This window comes from Alosa pseudoharengus, unplaced genomic scaffold (assembly GCF_046254945.1).
Source record: "Alosa pseudoharengus isolate Yale_2024_CS ecotype anadromous, Long Island Sound unplaced genomic scaffold, YU_APseudo_1.1 YU_APseudo_1.1_scf_9, whole genome shotgun sequence".
In the NCBI taxonomy this organism is placed as follows: Eukaryota; Metazoa; Chordata; class Actinopteri; order Clupeiformes; family Clupeidae; genus Alosa; species Alosa pseudoharengus.
Genome location: NW_027468881.1, coordinates 26294824 through 26319913, shown reverse-complemented (window position 1 = coordinate 26319913; position 25090 = coordinate 26294824). Strand labels below are relative to the sequence as shown.

At 42.0% G+C, this 25090-nt stretch overlaps 1 protein-coding gene across 5 annotated transcripts; it reads right to left on the bottom strand.

Moving 5' to 3' along the window:
• Positions 1-41: 41 nt before the first annotated feature.
• On the bottom strand, positions 42-24332 carry pou6f1 (POU class 6 homeobox 1). Of its 5 annotated transcripts, XM_076276144.1 has the most exons (12): positions 23969-24332; positions 21678-21812; positions 21109-21153; positions 20113-20290; positions 19362-19489; positions 16568-16790; positions 15012-15247; positions 14505-14633; positions 12707-12940; positions 5501-5654; positions 4475-4643; positions 42-4050 (listed from the first exon to the last, which is right to left on the bottom strand). In XM_076276144.1, the coding sequence occupies exons 2-12, from the start codon at positions 21729-21731 to the stop codon at positions 3651-3653; spliced, it is 1950 nt and encodes a 649-aa protein (XP_076132259.1). In that variant the 5' UTR covers positions 21732-21812; positions 23969-24332; the 3' UTR covers positions 42-3650. The 5 variants fall into 5 exon arrangements, with proteins under 5 accessions (XP_076132259.1, XP_076132260.1, XP_076132262.1 ...); XM_076276145.1 differs by lacking the exon at positions 21109-21153; XM_076276147.1 differs by lacking the exon at positions 23969-24332 and having other exon boundaries at positions 21109-21188; positions 21678-21794.
• Between the last annotated feature and the right edge of the window lie 758 nt (positions 24333-25090).

The following is a 25090-nucleotide window of genomic DNA, read 5'->3' as shown; positions in this document are numbered from 1 at the left end:
GCGCACAAATATGAATTGTGAATTTGCATCAAACTCCACTACAAGAACCAATGTGTGCTTGAGTTAGGGTCCATATGTAGGACCTATGGCACTGTCCATTAGGGTGCTAAAGCTGCTGAATTGCTGGCCCTCCCATGGAAACCCTGGGTTTAACGGCAGCAGATGATTTGATTGATGATTATCCATTTATAATATATTGTATGGGGAGGGTGGGGTAATTTGTCATGATAACTTGTCATCATATCAAAACCCGTAGAACTATAAAAGAGTTGATGTGGAGGAAGGGGGAGAGGGAGAGAGCAAGAGAGAGAGAGAGAGAGAGAGAGAGAGAGAGAGACACTATACCTTACTGTAATGCATGTTAAGGATTTTAATCTCAATATTTTATGATAAACCAAATCGTTTGACCTCAGAGTGAGATTTTACAAAAACATAAAATACATACATTACATTTCCTTTAAAAAGAAATGTAAGTTAGCTCATTCATTTTAAAGACAATAAAATGGGATAAATGAGACAATCTTGTTAAATTGTAACAGTGAAAGAGGAAACAGAAACAGATAAAGTAGACACCATGCTCAGAGAAAAGTAGCATGCCCATGCAAGGCTTATTACTGAAGTGTAATTTTGTTTTGAGCTGTATCAAAGGCCATTGTTTACACAGCCCAGCTTATTCCTACTAATCCTTTGATAGTGAAGAAAGTATTTTCCCATGAACATGTTATTTAAAAAGGGAAAACAAAAATAAAAAAGGACATGTGACATTGCCATTTGTTTTACACTAGCTGGAGCTTTATGTATACATGTGGACCATACAAATTACTTTAATTGACCTGTAAGATCCATATACATTGTGCATACAAAATGACAAGGAATTGTAAAATGTAAAATGTACGTCCTCAATGCAGAATGCCTATAATTGATGTAGGGAGTGCCTTTCTTACACATCCTGTTTTTTAATATCATAAAAGTGTATGACTAAATATAATGTTGTAGAAGAAATTTATGCTGCACGGAATCTGACACAAACCTTAAGACAAAGCTTAGTTGATAGAAGTTATAGGCATTCCAGAAGACTGAATGTGTAAATGATTAATTTACACTTTTTTTACTGAATGTAAAAAAATTATGTTGAGCAACATTTTGAAGTTGTGCATAGCGTCACTGTAAATATCCGATCCAACTGAAATATTAATACATAGGCAGGTAATGAAAACCATATAAGACACTTTCCAATACTTGAGAGCCACTTGAGAGTAATTCTTACTTGATAAGTGTTTTTGAGTGAATGGAAAGTTCAGGTTATAGTTCAGAATTCATTCAATGTCTATCTCATCTAATGGCTGGTATATGCAAGTTGTAGCTTATAGTGTAACAATATTGTAATGTGTTATAAAGAGTAAAAAAAGTTGCAGATTCTTTTTAATTGCAATAGTTAATTTGTGTTTAAGCCCTGAACATTTTGTGTTTTGTGCTAAAAGCAAGCTGTCACTTGCCAGGATATTATGTAAAAATAGCATTTACCTGCATTAGTATGCTTACTTCCTTTGCTTACTTCCTTTGATGGAAATCTTTCTGAACTTTCTGCAAGTGGTTCTTATCATTCAAAATAAAGCATATAATAAAAGATATGCTGGTTTACCTCAACGTCTCATTCATCATTGCTAAGCCTATAGCAGGAATTTAACAATCATTTGTTACAAGTCACAATTGTAACAAAGGTCTCTTGTCCAAGTTCTAGATCATTTACAGCAACACCCATGTTGAACATTGTCTGTGAAATATACTGGAGTAATATCTTCTCTCACATCAACTTATGTCAATATACCATTATCCCTATCGCCTGGTTGTATAGGGCCTACAAATCAATGAATTCCCTCCAAGAAGTTCTGAGACCTATTGGTCCTTACAAATTTTAAAAGAGCTACAAAAATATACTTGACAATTTCACTATTGCTTGGATTCGGTCTTCTGTTTGTGAGATGTCAGGCTATGTCTGACTGTCATTGTGATTTCAAGTTTCTAAGTCAAACTTTCTCTCTTCTCAAAAAGCTGAGTTTTCCCCTTTCTCAATGATTGTTATTCTGTTAAACATTTTGTTTAAAAAATGCAACAATTCCAATAAATGTTAATGATATAAACTGTCTAATTACTTATCAGTTTACAGAGGATATAAACAATAATTGTTTAGACCCCCAACTGTTCATAACATTATGATGTCAAGTTAAAATGTTGAGATGCAGTTGCTCATTCACTCTACAGAAAATTCTTTGAAAGCACAGTTAATTCAGGAACTGTCTCAGAAATTACAAATGGCGGAACCAACCGCTAATTATTCTGGAGATCTTTTTGCAGTCATTTCATCATAAAACATCTTCAGAACATAACTCTAGTAAAAACCAGTCAGGAACTGTGTTATGAATGCATGGTCTTACAATCATCATGTAAAATAACAACTTTACAATGGCAATTAAAAGTTATTATTTAATGGTAATAACAATAGAAATATATTCAATTATATTGAAATGTTATTATTAATGAAAGCAAAATATTAATGAGGACAGAATTCATATCAGTCATTCTTTTCACAATATAATATCATTTTAGAATTCAATGCTGCATTAGAGAACATTGGTTTGTGATTAGAAGCTTATGTATTCCAGAAAAATCTCGTATTCCTGCCTAACTTAGGCAGAATAAAAAGCACACTAAATATATCCACTAACAGTAACAGTTTACAATAATGTTATGGTCATGACTGTGGGTCTCTATATAGAGCAACAGGCATGTATTACTGGGTTTGTGGTAAAACACACATTCAAAATTTCTTGGCAAACAGAAAGTTTCACAATGGGAAACAACGGGCATGCATTTCTCTGACTTGAAAAACGATATATGATTGTCAAATGTGACAAAACACACGCACACACACACTGACCATCTCCACACACACTAACTCATAAAAAGTTGAGGAGAAAGCTGATGATACGTACCTCTGTGCGTCTGACAGAAAAGAAAAATGAACTGCTCCAAAGTCGCGCACAGACCTGGAGTCTCCCAGGACCATAGTTTACACAGGAATATGACTCTCACCCTCTTAACTAGGGCAAATTGTAACAACAAGATGGAGGGGAGGGGGTGGGGCCCAAGGTCTCCTCAGTGGATGATGACGGACCTCTAACTGAGGCCTAATAAAGTGTTACTTACAATGTAAAGTTTATGATATTGAGCTTCCAATATGAAATCAACTGTATGTCTCTTAATTACACATGAGGGTATATTTCAATATATTTTAAAAACCCCAAAAAGAATGTGGTGGTGCAGATTTGCTACCGTTCCTCAGTATAAAAAAAGGTGAAGAAACAGGTAAGCACTGAATTGTTCACATTTAGCATCATGTCACACAAGCTTCATCCTTGTGTTCCACTGCCTTTGTTTCTCTGTGTGTCTCTTTGACTGCCTTCATCTTTCTCCCAAAAAAGTGCCTTCACGTTGCAGTATTAAAAATGTTTCCTTATTCCTTCATGTTGCTCTCCTCTAGTTCCTCTCACCCCAAAAAAACCCCACAACCCCTAGTCCTGGAATGCCAACCTCCCTTATGTCCATCCTATTGCACTGCTGAACAGCCAGCCATGAGCGGTTCTGTGCTCTCAGTGCTTCTGCTGATGCTGCTGCTGTTGCTGCTGTTGTTGCTGTTGTTGCTGCTGTTGCACCTGAAAGACATTAATCTTGCTGGTGTTCTTCAGTGTCTGCCGGCGGTTGCAGAACCACACGCGCACCACCTCGCGGTCGTAGTTGAGCTCCTTGGCGATCTGCGTGATCTCCTGGCCGGTGGGCAGGGCGTTCTTCTCGAAGTAGGAGTTGAGCACCTCGATGGCCTGCGGCGTGAAGCTGGTCCGGCGCTTGCGCTTCTTGGACGGCTCCCCGCCCACAAACTCCATCAGGTTCTGCTGACCCTTCTGGTTCCAGAGTTCGGCCTCGGCTAGCCAGCGCTCCAAGACTGGTTTCAACTTCTGGGCACTCTTGGGGGTGATGTCCAGCTTCTCGAACCTGACAGAGGAGTGAAATGAGATCAAATGTGTTTGATGTTTTAACTCTACAGATAGCTACGCATACAAGTAAAATATTTCACGATTTCATATTGTATTGCAGCCTATTCTTGCCATTTAGCCAAATTTCAGTGTGAAAAGTCAGCTGCACTCTGCATGTCAATTAGAGTGGTATAACCTCTGATGCAGTTTTGAATTAAGGATAGCGATAGCGTTCAACAGTTTATAAACTAAAGTGCATATCACGCTGAAAAAGGGCACCTGGCCCCAAAATGTCTGTGGGGCGATTAAACAAGCTTAAAAGAACTGTTGAGTGCTGTCCCTTATTCATAATTCATAACCTCGGATACAGCAGTGTTACCAAAGGTAGCCACCTCTGACCACATCAGTCCTTCCTCTCGCTCTGTGTGAGCAAGCCGTCTCACCTGCAGATGGCGGACTGACTGTAGGCGGGGCCCTCGGTGGCGGTCAGCGCTTGGCCCACCTGCGTTTGCGTGAGACCTAGCGAGAGCCGGCGGATCTTGAAGTTCTTGGCGAACTCACGGATCTCCTCCAGGTTTATGCACTCCTCGTCTGTTCCTCCCTGAGGCGGCTCTGTGGACAGACGTGGACAGATCACTAGCCATTTAGCCAGAGCTGCGCTAAATAAAAAAAAACATGAACCAAAATCCAAAGGAGACTTTCTTCCAATAACCTTACATGGCACAAGGGCCAGCTGTCCAAATGACAACATTCTATCAACATTCATTCTATGGACTACAACATTAAGAATTCAGAGGCAGCTAGTTATTTTTCTTGGTTCATTAATTTCATAGGCCAAGACTGCCTTCCCCTAATTTAACATCTTAAAGATAGATCAGCTAAGCATGATTTAATCTTAACACACATTAATGTTTCAATAGGGTAAGACATTGATATATGCTCTTCTAAGCACTGTTGGAAAATATCTAGATAGTAATAATTTGAGTAAGCATGACTACATTTTCTACACCAAAGAAAAGAGCAATATTAATTTAAAACACTATAAGTATATGTGAGGACTATCCCATCTTATTACAGCATACAGTGTAGTGAAACAAAAACATGACAAGGATGGAGTACATTTGACATTAACATTCTCAAGAACAAATTACAAAATGGAAAACACGGATTTTCTTTGAAGTACATGCCATGTGTCATCCTTACTGAAAGAGGACAGGGTGCTTGTGTTTATATCACACAGGCCAGCACCAAAAGCACTTCTCAAAAGCCATTTATGTCACAAGCCTCCCATTCTCTGGCTGTATCTATTTCTAAATGGGATGTTATGATTATGAGTAGAGTAATAAACAAACATACAATGTTCTCAGGCGTCCTGCCAAGGTTGCCAGGCGTAATTTAACTTTGGGCTAATTTGGATGCTGTGCCCGGCACTGAGGATAATTAGCAAGAGCAAAACAGAGGCTACGCACTGCTGACGAGCTGTCCAACTGTGGGCGCCTCTCCGCTGGCCAAGGGCACTGCAGATGCCAGAGAGGGGGGCACTGGCTTCACCACGGAGGGCTGGGGATCGATGACCAGGGGGGCAATAGCAACGGGGGACTGTGCCATGGTCACCACAGGACCCTGGAAGAGTCAACAAAGTGTTTTGGGGGGGAAGTGGCATAAAGTTGAATTACATATAATTGCTGTTTGAAGTGCATATGGATGCAGCTACAAGACATTTCCATAAATAGCAATAAAAAGTGAGAACAATTGAATTGTCCTTCAGATCACACAATTTTTAAGCAGAGAACTTCACCCACGGCCATGAGTATGAGTATGAGTATAGGTATGGGTATAGGTATAGATATGGGTGTGGGTATGGGTTTAGGTATAGGCATGGTATAGGCATGGGTCTAGGTATGGTGTGGGCGTGGGTATGAGTATAGGTGTGGGTATGGGTGTAGGTATGGGTATGGGGTGGGTGTGGGTATGGCGGGGATCACATTAGCCAGCGGCAAGCAGTAGGTTTCCTATTGTTTTCTATGGTTCAGCAGCGGAACGGTGGCAATGCTGGCGTAACACTAGCGTTGAACTTCAAAGCGCAATGCGAGCGTATTCAATTGACAAACCGCTTGTGTTGCTTAGGAACGAGATAAAACTTATTATGGTCTGAGCGTTGCATTATGTTTGCTGCTGCCGCTTGCGGCTGGCTGATGTGATCCTCACCTATAGCAGGCAGAGCTTGAAATTAACACCCACCGAGCACCAATGGCGAGTATATTTTTGTATTGGCGGCTGAATTATGGCAGGTACTGTGCCACTTTGGCATGTGGAAAACAGCTGCTTATCAACTGCGAGAATAGGCTACTTTAAACACGTTAAACTGGCTTGCCATATCAACTCCGCTTCTCCGGTATTTGGTTCACCCAATGTTGACATGGTCAGAACAAGAAACAAGAAAATGAAACTTCACGAGTCTTACAGTTATTTGGTTACCCTTTCATGCATCTGTTGAGAAAACGAATAGATCGTCAATAGAACTTGAAAGTTTCAGATGTTGCATAGAAACGTAGCCTATTACTTGCTTACTTTCACCTTAAATGATTGCGAACATACTACTCACAGAATGATATGAAAGACTGATATAGAGCTCAAAACCTGTGCCACTGTCATTATATTTTTGTAGCGGTCATTATAGCAAAGATCCTTGATTATTGATCAAGACATAATTCCTTCGCTCTGCTTCCACACTGTCTGTTTATAGGCTACAAAGTTATTGGTTATGATATAGTTATGAAAAGCATTGTTTAGTTTTGGCCAGTAAAAAATGTCTGGCCGGTAATTTTTTTCATCTACCAGCCCCTTTCGCTAAAGTCCAAAAAGTTAATTTCGACCCCTGGGTATAGGTGTGGTTTGATTATGGGTATACGTGTGGGTATGACAAAGAGGGACCTTAAATTTTGATTTCTGTAAGATTTTACACTTTTGAATGGACTCTCCTGTGTTTAGCCTAGCTCGTGATGTTTCTTATAATTTAAATTATAAACTTCTAATGCAGTGTGAATTCATTCTTTCTGTTTGACACTAATTCTTATTAGTTCTTATTATTTGATACTGCTGTTTCAATAACTAATGGTCCGATGGCAAATCATGTGTTGTATGACATTAGAAATGTTCTTAATGTTCCTGATTCTTAAATAACCCATTGTATTGACCAAGTCATGAGTATGTGCAGAGAGGGTGTACTGATACAATGATACAATGAGATTATGATACTGTGCAAGGTATAAATGTGTGTGTGAGAAACACTGTTGGGCAAGTTACTTCAAAATCGTAATGTACTATGCATTACTTATTACTGTCATTTCAAAGTAATTTGTTACATTATAATATTACTGTCTCTGAATTGTAAGGCATTACACTACTATTGCATTACTTTTAAGTTACTTTCATCAAAATATCTAGAAATATGGATTTGCCATTCTAAATGCAGTTTATTACGCTCAATGCAGCTTGCTCTTCCAATGGAGGGAGATGTGGTATAGCATAATGACTGAGCTAGGCTTAAGGCAACAGTAGAATGCAATAGGCGCAGTGCTCATAATGCAATACAAGGAACAATCATAGTCAGAATTTAGTTAAAAACCGACAAAAGGTCAAAGTCTGGTAAATTGTGATAGAAATACTGTAACTTTAAGGCCTAGGCCTACTCATTAAAATCAATAGAGAGCCTACTATATTGTAAATCAAAGCTTAAAGGAACCGTATGTAAGATTGTGGCCAAAACGGGTACAATCACTTTCAAATTACTGTAGAGCGGTGTATCCCCTTCCCCTCCCCTCTGACTGGCAGAGTTGGCAACCGGATGACGAAACACTACTGACTTTGTGATTAGTAGATAGGTGGAGGGTGGCGCATTAGGCCAAAACACAACATGACAACATCAACATCAGTTGAGGGCTGCAACTTCACTTTTTAAATGACAATATCCTGGCCAGACTACTGTTGTCAGTGATATAAGTATTTGAAATGAACATGATTTCTTAATGTCTAGTATCATATCAGGGCAATTTTAATTGAAATACATTTTTTACATACGGTTCCTTTAATAAAGACATGTCAAGATGGTCGCCATTTCAGTGCCCTAAGTGAGTGGCTTTGAGTGAGTGACATTTAAATGATAACTCAAACACCTAAAGTAAAATAAAAGGCCTATTATTTACAGACCATTACTGTGTATTTTTAAACATTAATTTCTGAAGAAATGCTGTTTTACTTATAAATGGTGCACTGTCACTTTAAGAGCTTTGATCTTTACGTTGTCATGCCCTTTTGCCAGCTCTTGTTTACAAGCCTTATTTGTTTGAGTTACATTGATAGCACAATATTAACAATAATATGCACAATGTTAAGTTGTTTAAAGCAACCTTCATTGCTTTGGAAATGGAAGTATGCAATGACATGTTCCTTCACATTTCGTTTTGCGAATACAAGTGAATTATGAGCCTGGTATCCACCTAGCTATCTGAATGGAATGCGTTTCAGTCGACTCAGAATATCATGTGCTTCATGTAGCCTAAATGTTTGGAAAACGAATGATTGAAGACCCACCAATTCTAGTACTACGTGATTGAGAGAACCCAAAAGGTATCAAACTTGCATGTAACATCGTGTTAGTGCATTTTGACATTGTAAACGTTATTGATGAAGAGTGAAACGCAGTTTGCAGTAAAGCTACTATTCATTGGTTACATTTGGGTGCCCCCTCTGTCCTTTGGTGCCCAACGCAAAGTGCGTGATGCGCGTGGTGGGAGCGGTGGCACTGCCAGGCTACACAATCTTTTTCTGCATTTCTATCTCTTTATTCTCTTCAATTCAAGTTCACAGCACAAAGCTGACATGCACAACAGCATAGTTTGTGTTTTATCAAGAATCAAAAAGATTAGCGTGGCACTACTTTAGATGTTTCATTAATTTACTTGTGCTATTTCGCGAGGTGAGAGATCTTTCGGTTTCGCACACAAAGTGCACTAACTATTATGTTCTTCATAGCCTTGTCTCTGACAAGATGAAAATAATGAGCGTAGGCTTATGTCCATCCCGCAAATAGAGTCCGCCTGCGAGTCTGCTGCAGCCACAGTCATATTCAACCAGTATCAGGAGATAACGTTCTACTATTTTGCGCGGATTTTTTCTCCTCTGTTGTTCTCGCGTGGTGTTTGAGAATATGTATCAAAACAAAACAAGCGCTTAATTTTGGGTTAAACTGCATTGTAACGCGCGTTACTGAAGTTTGTACCGAGTAAATATTACCCAATTTTTTTTTTGTAATGCCTTACATTACCGCGTTACCGCAAACAGCAATATATTACAGTAATTACATTACTTTTGTAACGCGTTACTCCCAACACTGGTGAGAAACAACTGATTGTCTCTTGGGTGCACAGACTTTGTCTCTGTATCCTGAATGCCTGATGCTTATGAGACCTCTCTGTGCAGAGATTAATAAACTACTAACGAGAAAGACGAACCTTATTTCAGTTTTTACAGACCTTTAAGCTAAAAATTCTTCCACAGTATGGGTATACGTGTGGGTATGGTGTGTGGGTATAGGTATACGTGTGGGTATGGTGTGTGGGTATAGGTATACGTGTGGGTATGGGTATACGTGTGGGTATGGGTATACGTGTGGGTATAGGTATAGGTGTACGTGTGGGTATGGTGTGTGGGTATAGGTATGGGTATACGTGTGGGTATGGTGTGTGGGTATAGGTATACGTTCGGGTATACAGGGATTAAAGTGAAAAAAAATCGTTTGACTGAACTTTTTTCAGGCCATAAGTCATACGTTGTTCATATCTACCTATAGAGATAGCACCCCTTTTGCGGTCGTGACCTATTGGTTTTTAATGTACAAGAAGATGCAAACAGCAAAGTAAAGGGAGTATTCGCCTTATTCACACGGCGGCCATTGTTTAAACCAAAACGAGGCTACAGGGTACACTTACTATATAATTAATGCCACCTACAGGTGAATGCATAGAACATAACAATCCTATGGTTTGTGTACCCTGTAGCCTCGTTTTAGCCGCCAATGGCCACCATGTGAATAAGGCGAATTGACAGTGTTCTTGATTGAGATTGAGTTTTCTTGATGAACAAAAATATATTTTAGTACCATCCCTGACCATTGCTGATTAGCCATTGCTGTTCTTTTCTACTGCAGCAATATTGTAGAAAGGCTTTAACACACTCTTATTTAATTACTTCAGGCCAAAAGTGTTTAAAGGGGAGATTTTTTTCTTGTTAATATGCAATTCAACACAAGGTAAAAACTATAAAATCAAGTTTGCAAGACTTCCCATTTCCTCATCAAAGTAACGAATCAGAACATTCTAGATATTGTTCATATTTCAATTTGTTGCCTCATCCGCATTTAATGAAACATGGTAATTTTGAGTTTTACAGACAACTCAGTTTTCCAATGAGCAGCAATACTGTGTGTGCTCATGCAGGAGGTCTGCGCATTTGATAACGACAATCTGGAGACGACGCTTTTGTCTTCAGCAACAGATTGACAAGAGGACAGGTCGTGTTGCGCTATGAAAGAACATGCGTAGCCTACTTTCTAAACGTAAAAACGGTCAGCCATAGATAAACGTAGCCTACCTCTGTCGTGGTGGCTAGTTGCACCAGGTAGGGAAGATGTCCTGAAGTGCATGAACGTTAACCTTATGGCGGTCTTCTAATTGGTGGCGTGCTAAAACGTTTTCCTATTGCATCCATAAACAATTTTCTTGCAGCGAACCACGCAAAAGCAAACCCCTGGCACTTTAAAGGAACCGTATGTAGGATTTTGGCCAACACTGGTACTACAATCACTTTCAAAATACTGTAGAGCGGTGTACACCGCAGATGTGGTAACTAGAGCAGAGCTGGCAACCCAGATGCTGAAACACTACTGACTTTGTGATTACTAGATAGGTGGAGGGTGGCGGATCAGGCTAAAACACAAATATGTAAACATTAACATCAGTTGAGGGCTGCAACTTCACTTTTTTAAATGACGATATCCTGGCCGGACTACTGTTGTCAGTGATATAAATATTTGAAATTAGCATGATTTCCTAATGTCTAGTGACAAATCAGGGCCATTTTATAATTAATTGAATTACATTTTTTACATACGGTTCCTTTAATTTCTTTACACCATGGCTTGTTAGTTCTCCTCCGTTTCCAACAGCTGCCCATATTTTTTTAACTTTTGACACCTGCCTTCCTTTAAACAACGCATCCATGACAGCTAGTGGCCTTGCCAAATAGACGCACACAAATCATGACGCTAATATGCAAGGTTCTGGTAGGCCTACTGGTTATGGTTTTGTGCTATAAATTAATAATATTTTATAGCAAAGTTTTAAGTTGACTATTTTAATTGCATGATTATTTTTTGTCAACATACACTCACTACTGTCGTTAAAAGTGAGGCCTAAGCAAAATAGGCTACAAGGCTGTCTGTGCGTCACAAACACGACTGACCCCCTTACTCGACAGTTCGCGATGATGACAATATTATTATTATTTTATGTTAACACGCTCAGTCAAAACCTTCCGTCGCAAATTGTGAAAAACATTGTTGTCATAACAGACGGGATAATACATTGCATAGGCTACGGTTTATATTGCGTCGCTTTTCACATAATGTTAGTTGCATTGATTAAAAACTGTAACAATAGTAGCCTACATCGGGTGGCATAGCAGGCTATCTGTTCAAGGTGACACCCAAAATGAATGACCTCCCCTGACAAGAGTTCGCGATAGTAAGAAATTGTCTACATTGATGCACGGAAAGAACACAGCCTACGCTTCTTCTCATATCCAAAAAAGTTAAATGGATTGGCCAACCTCATCAGCTGTCTCGATTGTGTCACTATAATCCAACTTTTAGACCGTTAGTCCTCCATACGTGTTCTTTTTTTTTAAGCAAACGCTCGAGACAAGTGTGCAGCTACAACATAAACAAAGCGAAGCCATGGCTGACGTAGGCTATCTTCTTGAGCGGCCACTGATTGAGACACAGAAAGTTCTCAAAAACACTATTAGGTCTTTAAACATTTACTTAATATTTGTAGTTGCAAATATATTTGTAGGAAAATTTGTAGTATATTTGTAGGAAAAGCAAAGGTGACAGTCCCCCCCCCCTCCTATTTTTTTCTCATCGGATCTGCATCGATCTCAAATATGACATTTCTAAAATCAAATTGACGGAAATCCGTCCTACGACGGAGAACTTTAATCCTTGGGTATAGGTATACGTGTGGGTATGGATGTGGGTATATGTGTGGGTGTGGGTATGGTGTGGCTATGGGTATGCTGTGGGTATAGGTATGGATGTGGCTATGGCTATGGGTGTGGGTATGGTGTGTGGGTATAGGTATAGGTATACGTGTGGGTATGGTGTGTGGGTATAGGTATGGGTATACGTGTGGGTATAGGTATACGTGTGGGTATGGTGTGTGGGTATGGGTATACGTGTGGGTATGGTGTGTGGGTATAGGTATACGTGTGGGTATATGTGTGGGTGTGGGTATGGGTATAGGTATGGGTGTGGGTATGGTGTGGCTATGGGTATGCTGTGGGTATAGGTATGGATGTGGCTATGGGTATGGGTGTGGGTATGGGCTGGGCTGTACCTGTGAGGCTGGCTTGGTGAAAGTCAGTGCGGCCGAGGGCTTGGACAAGACAGCGGCAGTGGTGGGCACCTGGGCGGGGCCATTCCCGATGGTGGCGATGATCTGGCCCTGTGCATTGAGCACCAGCTGGGGGGACACCGTCTGGACCTGCAGGCCCTGAGTGGGCAAGGTTTGTGTGGCAGCACCGCCCGCTAGGGAGGCAGGATTCACCAGGAAAGGTAAGGTGCCAATCACCTGAGAAAAGGAGGGGCAAAAGCAGGTGCCGTTTGTAATAACCCATACTTTATTAACTACATAGCTATCAGTGTTGCGCGGGTTTGGTCACAAGCTGCCCGCGGTCGCCCGATATTTTAATCAACCCGACCGCAACTCGGACCGCGAATATTAATTAGGACAAAATTATACCCGACCCGCGATCCGACCCGCTTATTTACAAAAGGTGTGCTTTTGGTTATAGCCTGCATGCAGTGTGACAGTATAGGCCATTTCTGTAAAACAAACTAATTTATTTGCGAAACTTTATGCAGTAGAACTACACGCAGTAGGCATGCAGGACATTTGCGCAGGAGAGAGAATGAGAATAAGAGCGCAAGCACGCACGCAACCACCAAGGATTAGAACACTAGGATAAGATTTGAAGGCCATTGACATCTTACATACATCTTTCTTTCGAAAACAGAAATGGTGAGGCAAGGTAGGCAAGAGAGGGAGACATTGCTGGTCAAAACTTTAGCGTAAGAACTGGTTTATAATGCTGAATGAAGCACAAAGCTTTACTAAAGCACATCCACTGTTTAAAGTCACAAACACAACGAACTAAGGTAACATTTATGCATGCACGAACCTATACATACCGGTAGATATGGCTGTAGTCTGTGCCATAACATTTATTCCTGCAGGCTGCCCGTTTTGGCTGTCATACTTTTAAATGGCTTCGCAAGAAGTAGGCCTATAGACCATAACTTGTACTGTCATCTTCTTTAAGAACTTTTCCCAATATTTCCCATAGCCTATATCGCTTTCCCTGAAGGGGTGTCTTTATTATTTTAACTCGCGTCTTCAGCTTTAGGCTACTGTTGACTTTACTGTATTGATGCTTTACTGTATGGATGCTAGCCTTCTCGCGATTTTCTAAGTAGGCCTATTTGTAGAAAATATATATTTAATTAATTTTAACTGACCCGTCCGCAAATGACCCGAATATCATTAAAATATTTTGTTTATGACTCATAACCGCGGGTGACCGCGGTCATCCGCGGGCAACCGCTTAATTTCGGGCAGACCGCGCAACACTGATAGCTATTAACCTCAGCAGGAGTCAGAGCACCAGGGTATCATATCAGGATACGGTGCCGAATTCTGTTTCTGCTAGTTTGCTGAGAGAAGTAAACTATGTGTGCATTCACAACGGTAGAGGTCAATTTGGATGAAAAGGCCTAGAGACAAAATTAGAGGGCAACATATGACATTTAACATTTTTTTTTGCTATTTTTCCCCCTTCATTAGTGCATGACCATTACCTTGCATTAATTTCTAAGATAAGACATAGCTCTTCCAGGTTGTCCCAAGTGAATACAGCTCAATGACTATAGTGCCATTTGAGAATGTCACTGTGTAATCACGCAAGGATATTTGTTGTCTAGAGTTCTAGAGTTCTGTCACTGCAGATGGCATACATAGCATTCATTCTTTACTTAATCAAGGCATTTTGGCATTTAATATAATTTAATATCATTTGGCAAACGGCAGTTTGGCAGAGGCCTTAACATAAGTGTGGCAGTGGTCTTTTGTGATTCACCTGTCCCTGGGCGTTGGTGATGATCTGACTGGTGAGGCCAGCCATATTGGACATGGCACTGGTGAAAATAGGAGTTGTGGTCAGGGAGCTGATAAATTGTGGCTGGGCACCCAAGGATGCTGCACTGATCTGGGAAGAGACAATTAGATGAATCATGAAATCGGCTATCGTTCCACCATACAAACTAAATACACTTCACAATGCAGAATACAGTGGTACAAAAACTGCACTGCGGCTCTATGATCTAAATATAAAGGAAAGCCATCAAATGTAAAATGTAGTTAGCGGTGCTGAGGGTTTTTCCAGTGGATTGTACTGCTTGCTTTCTTGTTCCAAACTGAACTTGACAGCACAAATTATGGGGTTCATAAGTCAGCCACAGCAGAAACTCCCTGGACGCAGACCCACAATTCCCTACAAGCATATGACTGAGCACACAGACTCCAGCAGCGCTTTTAAACTATTTCCCAACGGTAGAGCTCTAATAGGAACAAAAAGCGTTCGTACGATGGCGGGATTTATGGAGAACCCAGCTGTCTGGAGTGTCGCCACGGATGCGCTGGGCTCCGAGGTTCTGGGAGTGGCCACCGTTGTCGTTGCTGTGGCAACCTGCGCCGTGGTGGGCAGCGTGCTCTGTGTGGACGTCTGCATGGCGGCCTGCACCGACTGCAAGGCCTGGGGAGCGAAGAGCGTCTGCGTGGGCATCTGCAGCTGTGGCTGGACTGAGTTCAGCATAGTGGCGGCTAGGGGGAGAGACGAAACAAACAGAGACATATGAAGTCCAAAAAAACCAGCAGGAGCCCAAGGTCATCTTCAAGGACAGTCAGTCAAATAACCGAAGGGGACGTCTGATGAGCAGCGATGAAGCAGAAAAATCATTCAGCATTAGCCAAGCCCTGCTATCACTGGAGGCTAAACCCAACAAAAACCCAGTTCCCTGCATGCGCACAGCAGGGCTCTAATCTAGAAATAGACATATGTGTAGACTACACTGTCTAAGCTGCTAGAGGAATTGTTTGGTGTTAATATTTGTGTGATTCAGGATTATTACTAAAGTGAAATTCTTCAATGTTACACACCAAAATGATGACATGCCATATTTCCAAATTCAAGGTCACTAAAAGACTTCATTGCACACATTGATGTGCATAAATTCATAGTGACCTACTCCAAGAAGCCTGAAACAGAATGGTTGAATATGGAAATGTACCCAGGTTGTACTAAAGAAGTACTATGAGGTCATCTAAACCCCCCCACACCAAAACAGGCATGGATCAAGTCTCTTAATCCACATTCACACCGCAAGCGACTGGCAAAAGACCATGTAATGTTAATGTAGTTCAGCGATTACAGGCTAAACAGCAACTGGTGATTGAAAAACATCACACGACAGAGTTACAGTATATCCTTAACTACATGTGAGCCATCAACTGCCATGTCTCTCACTCTGTCCACACTGAATCTGTTAAATATGACAGTCTATGGTGTTTAAAACACGAGCAAAACAATGTGCAGAACAACGGTGTTTGACAAAAGTCCTGCTCAAAACGTTCCATCACATCGCACTGCACAGCATCAGAGTCTTTCTAATGAGGAGACACAGCACTCAAAAAATCCTCCATAGAAAAGCATGGGCGTAGTTTGTAACGCCAATATGGCAGTTGTCTACGCATATCACGCCCCTTCCACGGCAAAACGTTGACATGTGAATATGTTGAGCCAATCATGTGCTGTGTTGTGAATACATTGAGCCAATGTGGTGTGTTGTGAAGACATCGTGCCAATCATGTGTTGTGATCTCGCCGCTGGAGCAAGATTGGTGTCGTGAAGCCTTGCGCACGCGCATTTCTGCCGAAATGGATGCCCGATGAGTACCCAAAAAGCGTTGCCATATGGCCGCTGAGTGGAGGGACTTGCCTAAAAGGACTTTGACAGCATTGTTGCATCTAGTTAGGACACTCCAATTGACAACAGAGTATTCAAACGGAGTTAGGACACGGTGTTAGAATCATTTCAACGACAAGAGACAGGCGATGAGCGAATATGTGTGAACGGGGCCGTACCCTGCAGGCCAGTGAACGGCAGCTTCAGGAGGCCCCCGGCCGAGCTGGCGGCGAGGCCGGGCAGGGTGGCCACCGTGGCCGTGGGGAAGGTGAGCACAGCCAGGCCGCCCTGCCCTGTCACCGAGCCGGCCATGCTGATGGGGATGAGCAGAGGCTGGCCCAGGGAGCCCGGCTGCGCCATCATGCCCGTCATCAGGGTGGCCAAGCCGTCCTGGGTCAGCACCTGGAGGAACAGACCAGCTCAGTTCAGTTTATTGTCATCATACAGAGCAGAGTCAGTACAACGAAATTGCAATGTCAGTCAAGGCAACAAATTACAAATAAAAAAATACAAATACAAAAAACAATAAATAAGTAAACTGAACTGGCATACTATATACAGGGTTCCTACACATTTTCCATTTCAAAATTCCATACTTTTTCCCTAGTCAAATTTCCAAACTTCTCGGTAGATTTTTCTGACCATATTCTCTACATTGCGGCCACATCTGGTTTGGGATAACTCGGTGAAAACAAAGGTATGGACAACTGAAGTGAACTAAAAAATGACACTTAATATTCGTCCATTTAGCTGGTTCATTTTTAGTTGTATCATAGTTGTATCTTGACGATGGGGACTGACAGTTAAGCTACACAACAGTAGGAATGGTTCATTATGACCCAAGTGAAGTCATAATGAATTATTGCAAATGTGATTATTGCAAATGCAATAGTCTGAAAACACAAATATTTCTCCATACCCTTGTTTCTTTTTTCCATACTTGGAAATTACTAAAATCAAATTCCATACTTTTCCAGGTTTTTCATACTGCACAGGAACCCTGTATATAGGGCCCATAGGGACCATTACATGACATTTACATTTATTAATTTAGTAGACCCTTTTATCCTAACAAGGATAACACCATGCGCGCAAGTGTTCCATTTACTGAGCGTCTGCCACGAAAATTAGTTTCCACTATAATCAGTGGAACTGGTTACATCAGACATGATAGCAGTGTGTACTAGGGGCCTAAGCGACTTATAAAATTATAATAATGACTCATAAAATTCAATCTACAACGCACATGAGACCTTAGGTAGCAATTAATACTACATCAATCCATATTATTACTGGAGGATAAGAGTGCACAAGTAAGTACTGGTCAAAGCGTACTCGAGGGACAAAGTGGTAGAAGAGGAAGGAGGAAGAGGAGGGAGGGAAGGGAAGGGCATGGTAAGTGCATAGGTATGTTAAGGTGTTAGAGGAGGGAAGGGCATGGTAAGTGCATAGGTGTATTAAGGTGTTAGAGGAGGGAAGGGCATGGTAAGTGCATAGGTGTGTTAAGGTGTTATTAGTGTAAAGACCGTGACATGCTCCCACGTCTGTGTCCCGCGCACACGGCGCGTGACGAGAATTGAGTCGTCAATGCGCATGCGGGGGTTTTGTGTGCTTCCCAACAGTTGGAACAGTGTGTCAATGATGCACATCTTCGACGCGCGCAAATGTGCACTTGCTTTAGGAGAGGAGGTTCTCTCCCTCCGGAACATACCAGAGGTGAGAGGGCATTGCACGCAGAACAGAGTGCCAGCATTCCAGCTCAGATATGGAATAGGCCGAGACCTGATTGGACTTATGTGACGAAGTCTGTTGATTGGTTAGTACTTGTGAGGTGCCAACATAGAGTATGGTTAGGTGAAAGTTCATGGGTGTTTTTTTAGATTATGGCTCAGGGGCCAGGTGTTTGGGTTGAATGGTACTGCTTACAGGACTTCTACAGGACTTCTTTGTAACTGAAGGAAATTGCTATGCTTGCAGTACAACTCAGTCTGAATCTATAAGGAGGTTTGCACCTTCATGATCACTGTGTACTTGCTTGCTTGCTACAGATGTATTTGTTTAAAGCGGTGTTTGTTCATAGTTGTTTGTCTCCTTGTGGGCCACAAGAGGACTTTTGTTTAAGTTTGTTTACTCTTAGAAGACTTTAGCAGTGTTTCCTCTAGGATTTTTTTAAGCAGTGGGGGCAGACCTATCCGAACCACCACCCCCCCCCCCCCCCCCCATCGTCCCCCCGTCCCACGGAACTGACAACAGACACTTTGCTGCAACACAAACAATTATATGTATTCACCTCTATTCACACACAATGAGACATTATTTTCAGTTGTGATTGAGCTGTATATTTGCAGAATCTACAACAGGTCTGCACAATGAATTTTGAAAGGCAACTGCGACTATTGTACGTCTGCCCCATTTCTGATACCGTGGGGGAATAAAATTAAACCATGGGGGGCCGCCACTACCAAATCAACATAGAGGAAACACTGTTTAGTCATCCTGCTGTGTTCAACAAAGATGATTGGTGGTCTTCATGAGAATTGGGCATAGACTTGACAACAGACTATTCTCTATTTTATTCATACATCTTACTTCAAAGGATGTGGTTGAAACTGATAATATTCTGACTTTCTTCAGTATCAAATCTACACTGCAAATCAACCTGGGTTGAGACAGAGACTGAGTGTAAGGCAGGGATCACACTGACCAGCGGCAAGCGGCAGGTTTCCTATTCTCTACTTCCTGTTCTCTATGGTTCGGCAGCGGAACGGTGGCGGCGTTGAACAAGCTGAGCGTTGAACTTGGTTCAACTTTCAAAGTGCAACGCGAGCATATTCGATTGTTAGTTTAGGCAAACCGTTTGTGTTACTTAGGAACGAGATATAACTTATTATGGTCTGAGCATAGCGTTGCGCTTACCGCTGCCGCTTCATTATTTCCAGTGTGATCCCCACCTAAGGGCTGAGAGAGGCTCACCTGTGGACAGGCCTGGACGGTGATGGGCACAGTGGTCTGTGGCTGATGAACGGACACACTGACCGCTTCAGAGCTAATCAGAGTCTGAGGAGCAGGGGCTGAAGCCTCAGCAGACACCTCCAGCTCACCTAATGCACACACACACACACACACGCACGCACAAACACACACACACGCACACACACACAACACACACATTTGATTTCTTTATTTGAATCCGCCAATCAAATTTCTTACAGAAAGGATTCAAATATTCTCAAGAGATGACACAGCTTTGACATTCAAGTGTACATAAAGCATCGCCTACGCCACACAGCAAGGCTGCCTATCACAGCTGATATGGAGCAGAATTTTGCCAACTGTTTAGACTTTCCTTTTGGTAGCCCTGCCAGTCTTAGTCCACTGACAATCAGTTTGTGGACATGTCCCAGGCTACCAAATATCAATGCCACAAACTTACATGCATAGCCTAGGTCACTGATCTTTGCAAAGAGGGGTTGGTATTTAGTCACTTTCTCACACACACACACACATACAAACAATCACCAACATCTTCAATAAAATGCTACAGTTTACAAATATCTTGAATGTCTGGAAATCTTTTAGTGGCAGTGAAACAAACATCACAAAATGGCACTGGATCTTCTGTTCTGTGAATGCATTAAAAAAAGCAGCCTATAAAGAGCCCAGAACAGTAGTCCATCTGCTTAGGAGAGCATACATTTACTCCATGTCACTCTCGGCGCCTCACCTCCTGTCTTTATTCTATTGGCTCCGGTAGGAGCGCTCGGAGCCCCTCCCTCCGAGGTCAGTTTCCCCACCTCCTCGCCATCGGCCGCCGCCTTCCCTTCCGAGCCCGAGGACGTCAGGGAAGAGTCGACCTCCACCTCGAGGACGCGGATCGTCTCATGGCCAGACATCACAATGACCTGCATGAGAAGGAAGGGCTGCTCAGGGACATCATGGAAACCGATACCTCATTATCACTCTGAGAGGCTAAGAGAATAGTCTGATCTATTCAGCTATGGGAAATACACAAACATTTCAAGTCAGAATTGCTGCACACACACACACGGAAAAAAAACAGCCATACGACTATATTACAGCTCTTATAGCTCCTCAGTGGTGGACTGAGCAATCACAGCAATTAAAGAAATACCACCAGGGCGTCGTTGTGAAGGCAGCCCTTTCTATTTCAATTAGGGTGAATATTTCACTGCTGGCTGTTTCTAAAGGGAACCCTAAGAATTTGGTTAAGCTGCAGAAACACCAGCTGAACTGGCACAGACATGGCTGGCACTGGACTGTTTGGTTTCCCCAAGTTCACCTAGAAGTACACAACTTGTTGGGGGCGCTGTGGCGCAACGGGCTACAGCGCCCGTACCATGTACGGGTCCAGGTGCCCATGGGGACCCAGGTTTGGATCCGACCTGCGGTCATGTCCCGATCCCACCCCATCTCTCTCTCTCCCACTCACTTCCTGTCAATCTTCGCTGTCCTGTCAGAATAAATATCCTTAAAAAAAAAAAAAAAGTAGTACACAACTGGTCTACATTTCACCCTTACAACTAGTCCCCTAGGAGGGAAAAATAGATTGTTGATCTGCTCAAGCCCCAGTAAATCCCGAGAGAACGGGAGAGAGACAGAGGAGAGGAAGAAGGAAAGGAGAGGATGGAGCGAATGGCACCTGAGCAAGACACGGAGCATCTCAGTGAAAACAGAGGAGAAGGTGGGACAGTGTGCATACCTGGTCGTCATGAGCAGAGAATTTCACAGTGCAGGAACCTAATGGCTGAAAAAACACTTCTGCAGTCAGACAGTGAATGGCTAAGGAGAATAGACAGAGAGGCCAAGCACACATTAGGACACAATGGGTCAAATGAAAATAAAATGGACACACAAAAGAAAAAAAAGACACACGTTCTCACACATGGCATGAGTAGAGCATACTGGAGCAGGAACACCAGCCCACAAATAGCTTAAGCAATGTTTTAAGTGCCAGCCTCAAACAGCACGGCTTGAGTAGGCTGACAACAAGCATACAAGACATTGCTTGAACAGACAGAAACAGAAGCCTGAGGAAATGTGACGGAAATATCTCGAGGGAGCAACTGCAGAGTGTTTTTGTTTTAATGGGAAAAACAATCACAGGGTGTTATGTGTAATAGAGGTTTTTCTTGTTAAATCATTCCCGACAAATGAATTTGTATTGTGATGGTGAAACGTGCGGTGAGGATATTGGGGCTGCAGAGTTGGGGCAAGCAGGACAGATTGGAGGTCACATCTAACAGACCATACGCTGGATGTGTGGGCTACCTGTTCGTTAACGGTGAGGGGTGCGTTGTTCGCCGAGAGCTCCTCTGAGTCCATGCTTCAGAACTGGGTCACCCCGTGGATTCTCACTGGCTCAGCATTCTGGACAACGACCAAGCTCTCAGCACCTGTGAGGAACTTTGAAAGAGACATATGGTTCAACTCTGCAATGCTCCATTTTAAACCTATGAATTATCCCCCTGAAAAAAAATGCATTAATGTGAACTAAATAATGTCAGTGTTGACAATTTACAATAACTAACAATAGCTATTACTCACAACCTCAACATCTTTATGCTTGTTTTTTAAATCACATTAAGAACACCCTGTTTTTGATGTCATGCCGTGACGTATACTGTAGGCCTATTTCAAGACAGCAGTGTGTCTGTTTGGACATTCGAAAGACCAACAAGTACAGTAATCAATCAATGGCACACATCCCTCTTCTGCATCAGACAGTAAAGTAACGAGTAAAGACAGTTATCCAACTGTCAAGATACACATGGCAGAGAAACGTTCTTCTTACCACTGGCAGCGAACCCCTGTATTGTGGGCAGCGAACCCCTGTATTGTGGAGAATAATTACAACATTGCCGTCATTCCTCTATCTCCTCTATTTTCTGCAACCAATTAGCCATGAATTCACTTTCATCATGAAAATCTTTTGGCACTCCAAGAGGGTACAGCTTCCTTAGCTCACCTCTGCTGCTGGCCACCATCCATAACAGTGCCACACAAAGGTCATGGGGCAATAGAATGTCAAAAAGGGAAGGTATACCGAATGCTCAGATCGTGGACGTAGTAGATTCCAGGTACATGCAAGGTCCTCTTGAAGTTCAAAAAAGCTGTTGTAGAAACAAGGCTGCTTGGCTGACATCAGGCACACTTACATGGAGACAAGGATCAAATTATTAAAAACCTCCTTACCTACGATTGGGAAATAATAAGAGTAAAAAAGGCCAGTCAGGCTGAAACCAGTCTGTTTTTTATACTCATATTATTGCCCAATCATAAATAAAGGGCTTTTAATAATCTGATCCTTGTCTCCATGTAAGTGTGCCTGAAGTCAACCAGCCTTGTTTCTACAACGTGCAATGGAATATGTTGGTACAAATTAATTCACCACCACGTTTTCATTAGTCGGTGTCCACTGTCCCGCATGTGTGCTTTTCCAAGCGAAATCTCAAGATTACTCAGAAGTGGCTTGATGACAGATGCAAGTGTTGGACACTCAGGATTCCATGGTAGAGGTCACAGGCTATGGGTAGCAAAATATTTTTTGGGTTTTGTGAATCAAGGTTGTATAGGTGCTCTTTTTAAGTGTCAAGTTTAGCTAACAGTTCTCTTTACAATGTGAGATGTAGGCTAACTTTATATACTTTCTATGTGTTTTGGAGCACTGCAATAGGTATGGATCCAAAGATTGAGGGCCTCGGAAGAGGTGCGTATCCCACGGTTCCTGGACACCAGGAACACTCCTTGTGCAGTGCATAGGTGACAATAGCAGCATTTCCAGAAGGTAGGCTATAACCTCAAGCCACAATTGGTTCAAATGGTCACCTACATGCACTAAAATGTAAAGAGTGTGTACGTGTGTTCTGTGTGTTTTTCTTTTTAACACATTATAACAGTCCTTCGCTGATTAGCTCACTGTAGGGTGAAGTGGCTGGCACCTTCTCAGACTGATAGCCATATGAACCAAGCGTGCAACATTTCACTGAAGTAGAAACGACAGAGCGGCTTAGTTCAAATTTTCAGGAGACTAGCTGTCTATTTCAAACATTATGCATGCACTGCGCATCAAGGGGTAAATGTTTCCTTCGTCGTTGTAAAGCGGCCTAGGCTACGAAGCCTCAACAGCATTTCTGTGATATTCTTAGCACAGTTTGTGGATGCTGCAAGGATTCAATGTCACGTCCTGATTTCTTCCTTCCCTTAGCCGAAAAAACTGATTAATCTGGGGCTATGACCCAACCCACCATGAAAATATTACATCTGTCAAAACTTCAGCAGGTGTTACAACCCACCCCACCCCGATTTTTGATCCAATAAAAATCTCGCCGCGTACAGCTTTCGGGACACCCTGTTACCGTCACACGTCTTCAACACCATGTAGTTCACTACTATGCCAGGGGACAGCATTTTATGTATTTCCTTTCTCTTTATCATAAATATATAAATTATGCTAATTACGAACATTGCATATTAACCAAAAACTCATTTCCTCTTAGCAGTTCGTCTAACAATGCGATAAAAACACCAACGGCCGTAAATGCTTTCCCTTTGAAACTTACCTTTAGAATGTCGGTTAATATCGTAGATTCTCCTCTTTCGGACAGCTTTGGCACAGTTTGATGTAGACACACATAATTAAAAATTCATCTCACAGCTTCCAGACAGGCGCTATGGCTGCACACAAAAGAGGTATTTGCATTGATAAGAAGGGTCGCAGCGCGAAGAACCTCCTTTCCTTAATATTTAATCACGATCTTCGTCAATATTGTTCAGGTGACGTCTAAACACCTGAAGGCAAAGCATAGAGTCGATATCTGCAAAAAAGTCCCGCAAAATTAATACAATTTTGGCATTTTGCACTACGTCATGAACATAATTTATGCAGGCCAAGGCTTGCATTGAAAAAATGTTACTGGCTCGACTTAAGGGGAAAATATGGCGGCCTTAAAGTGACAGTGGAAATTTCACAAACATGCGCAGTAGAGACATCACGGCGGCTGCGTTGCGTCATGTGCATGTACATTTTTGAATCTGAGTGCTGTGTAGTCCCCGTCTCTTTCCAGTTTAGCGAAAGAAACAGAACTATTACTGGGGGGAAAATAGACATGAGAGAGGATTCTTAATGCTTAATCAATTGAATTGTAAAGTAGCCAAACTGATTGCTTTTAAGGCTACTGAGAATGGTGCTGGAACTATTGGTGCAATCAATCCATTTTGTATAATAAAATAAAAACTACAAAAATTGCCACTGCCAAATTCAGGATAGCCTATCTATCTATCTATCTATCTATCTATCTATCTATCTATCTATCTATCTATCATCTAGTTTGGTTATTTATTGGGTTCTCCTGGTAGTCTGATAACCTATGATTGTAATTTTGAGAGTTTTGCTTTATTTGGATTTCAAAGACGGGTAAAGGTATTGCATTATGAAAACATAATGCCCTTTTATGCACACTCTGCTTTGTGTGCTATGTCTTTTCCTCTGTGCTGTTGCCAGCTGGCAAACATTGGCGTTTGCATGTATTAGCAACATATTGCCATGGAGCTCAAAGGGAGAGCTGTGATTGCTGAATAGCTGAATCTTTAATTATCTCCATCTAGTCCTGGTGCCCGCTCAAAAGAGAAGCTCTGTTTCATTGAGTAGCATCTAATTACTGCATCATATCCAAACTAAGCTG

Coding starts and splice junctions, on each gene's coding strand:
- pou6f1 (XM_076276143.1), bottom strand. CDS start 21,222: ATGTGTGCTTGGCCTCTCTGTCTATTCTCCTTAGCCATTCACTGTCTG. Junction 16,791..19,361: donor CCGTCCAGGCCTGTCCACAG/GTGAGCCTCTCT, acceptor CTGTTCCTCCAG/GTGCTGACCCAGGACGGCTT. Junction 4,051..4,474: donor AGTCAGTCCGCCATCTGCAG/GTGAGACGGCTT, acceptor CTCCTCTGTCAG/GTTCGAGAAGCTGGACATCA.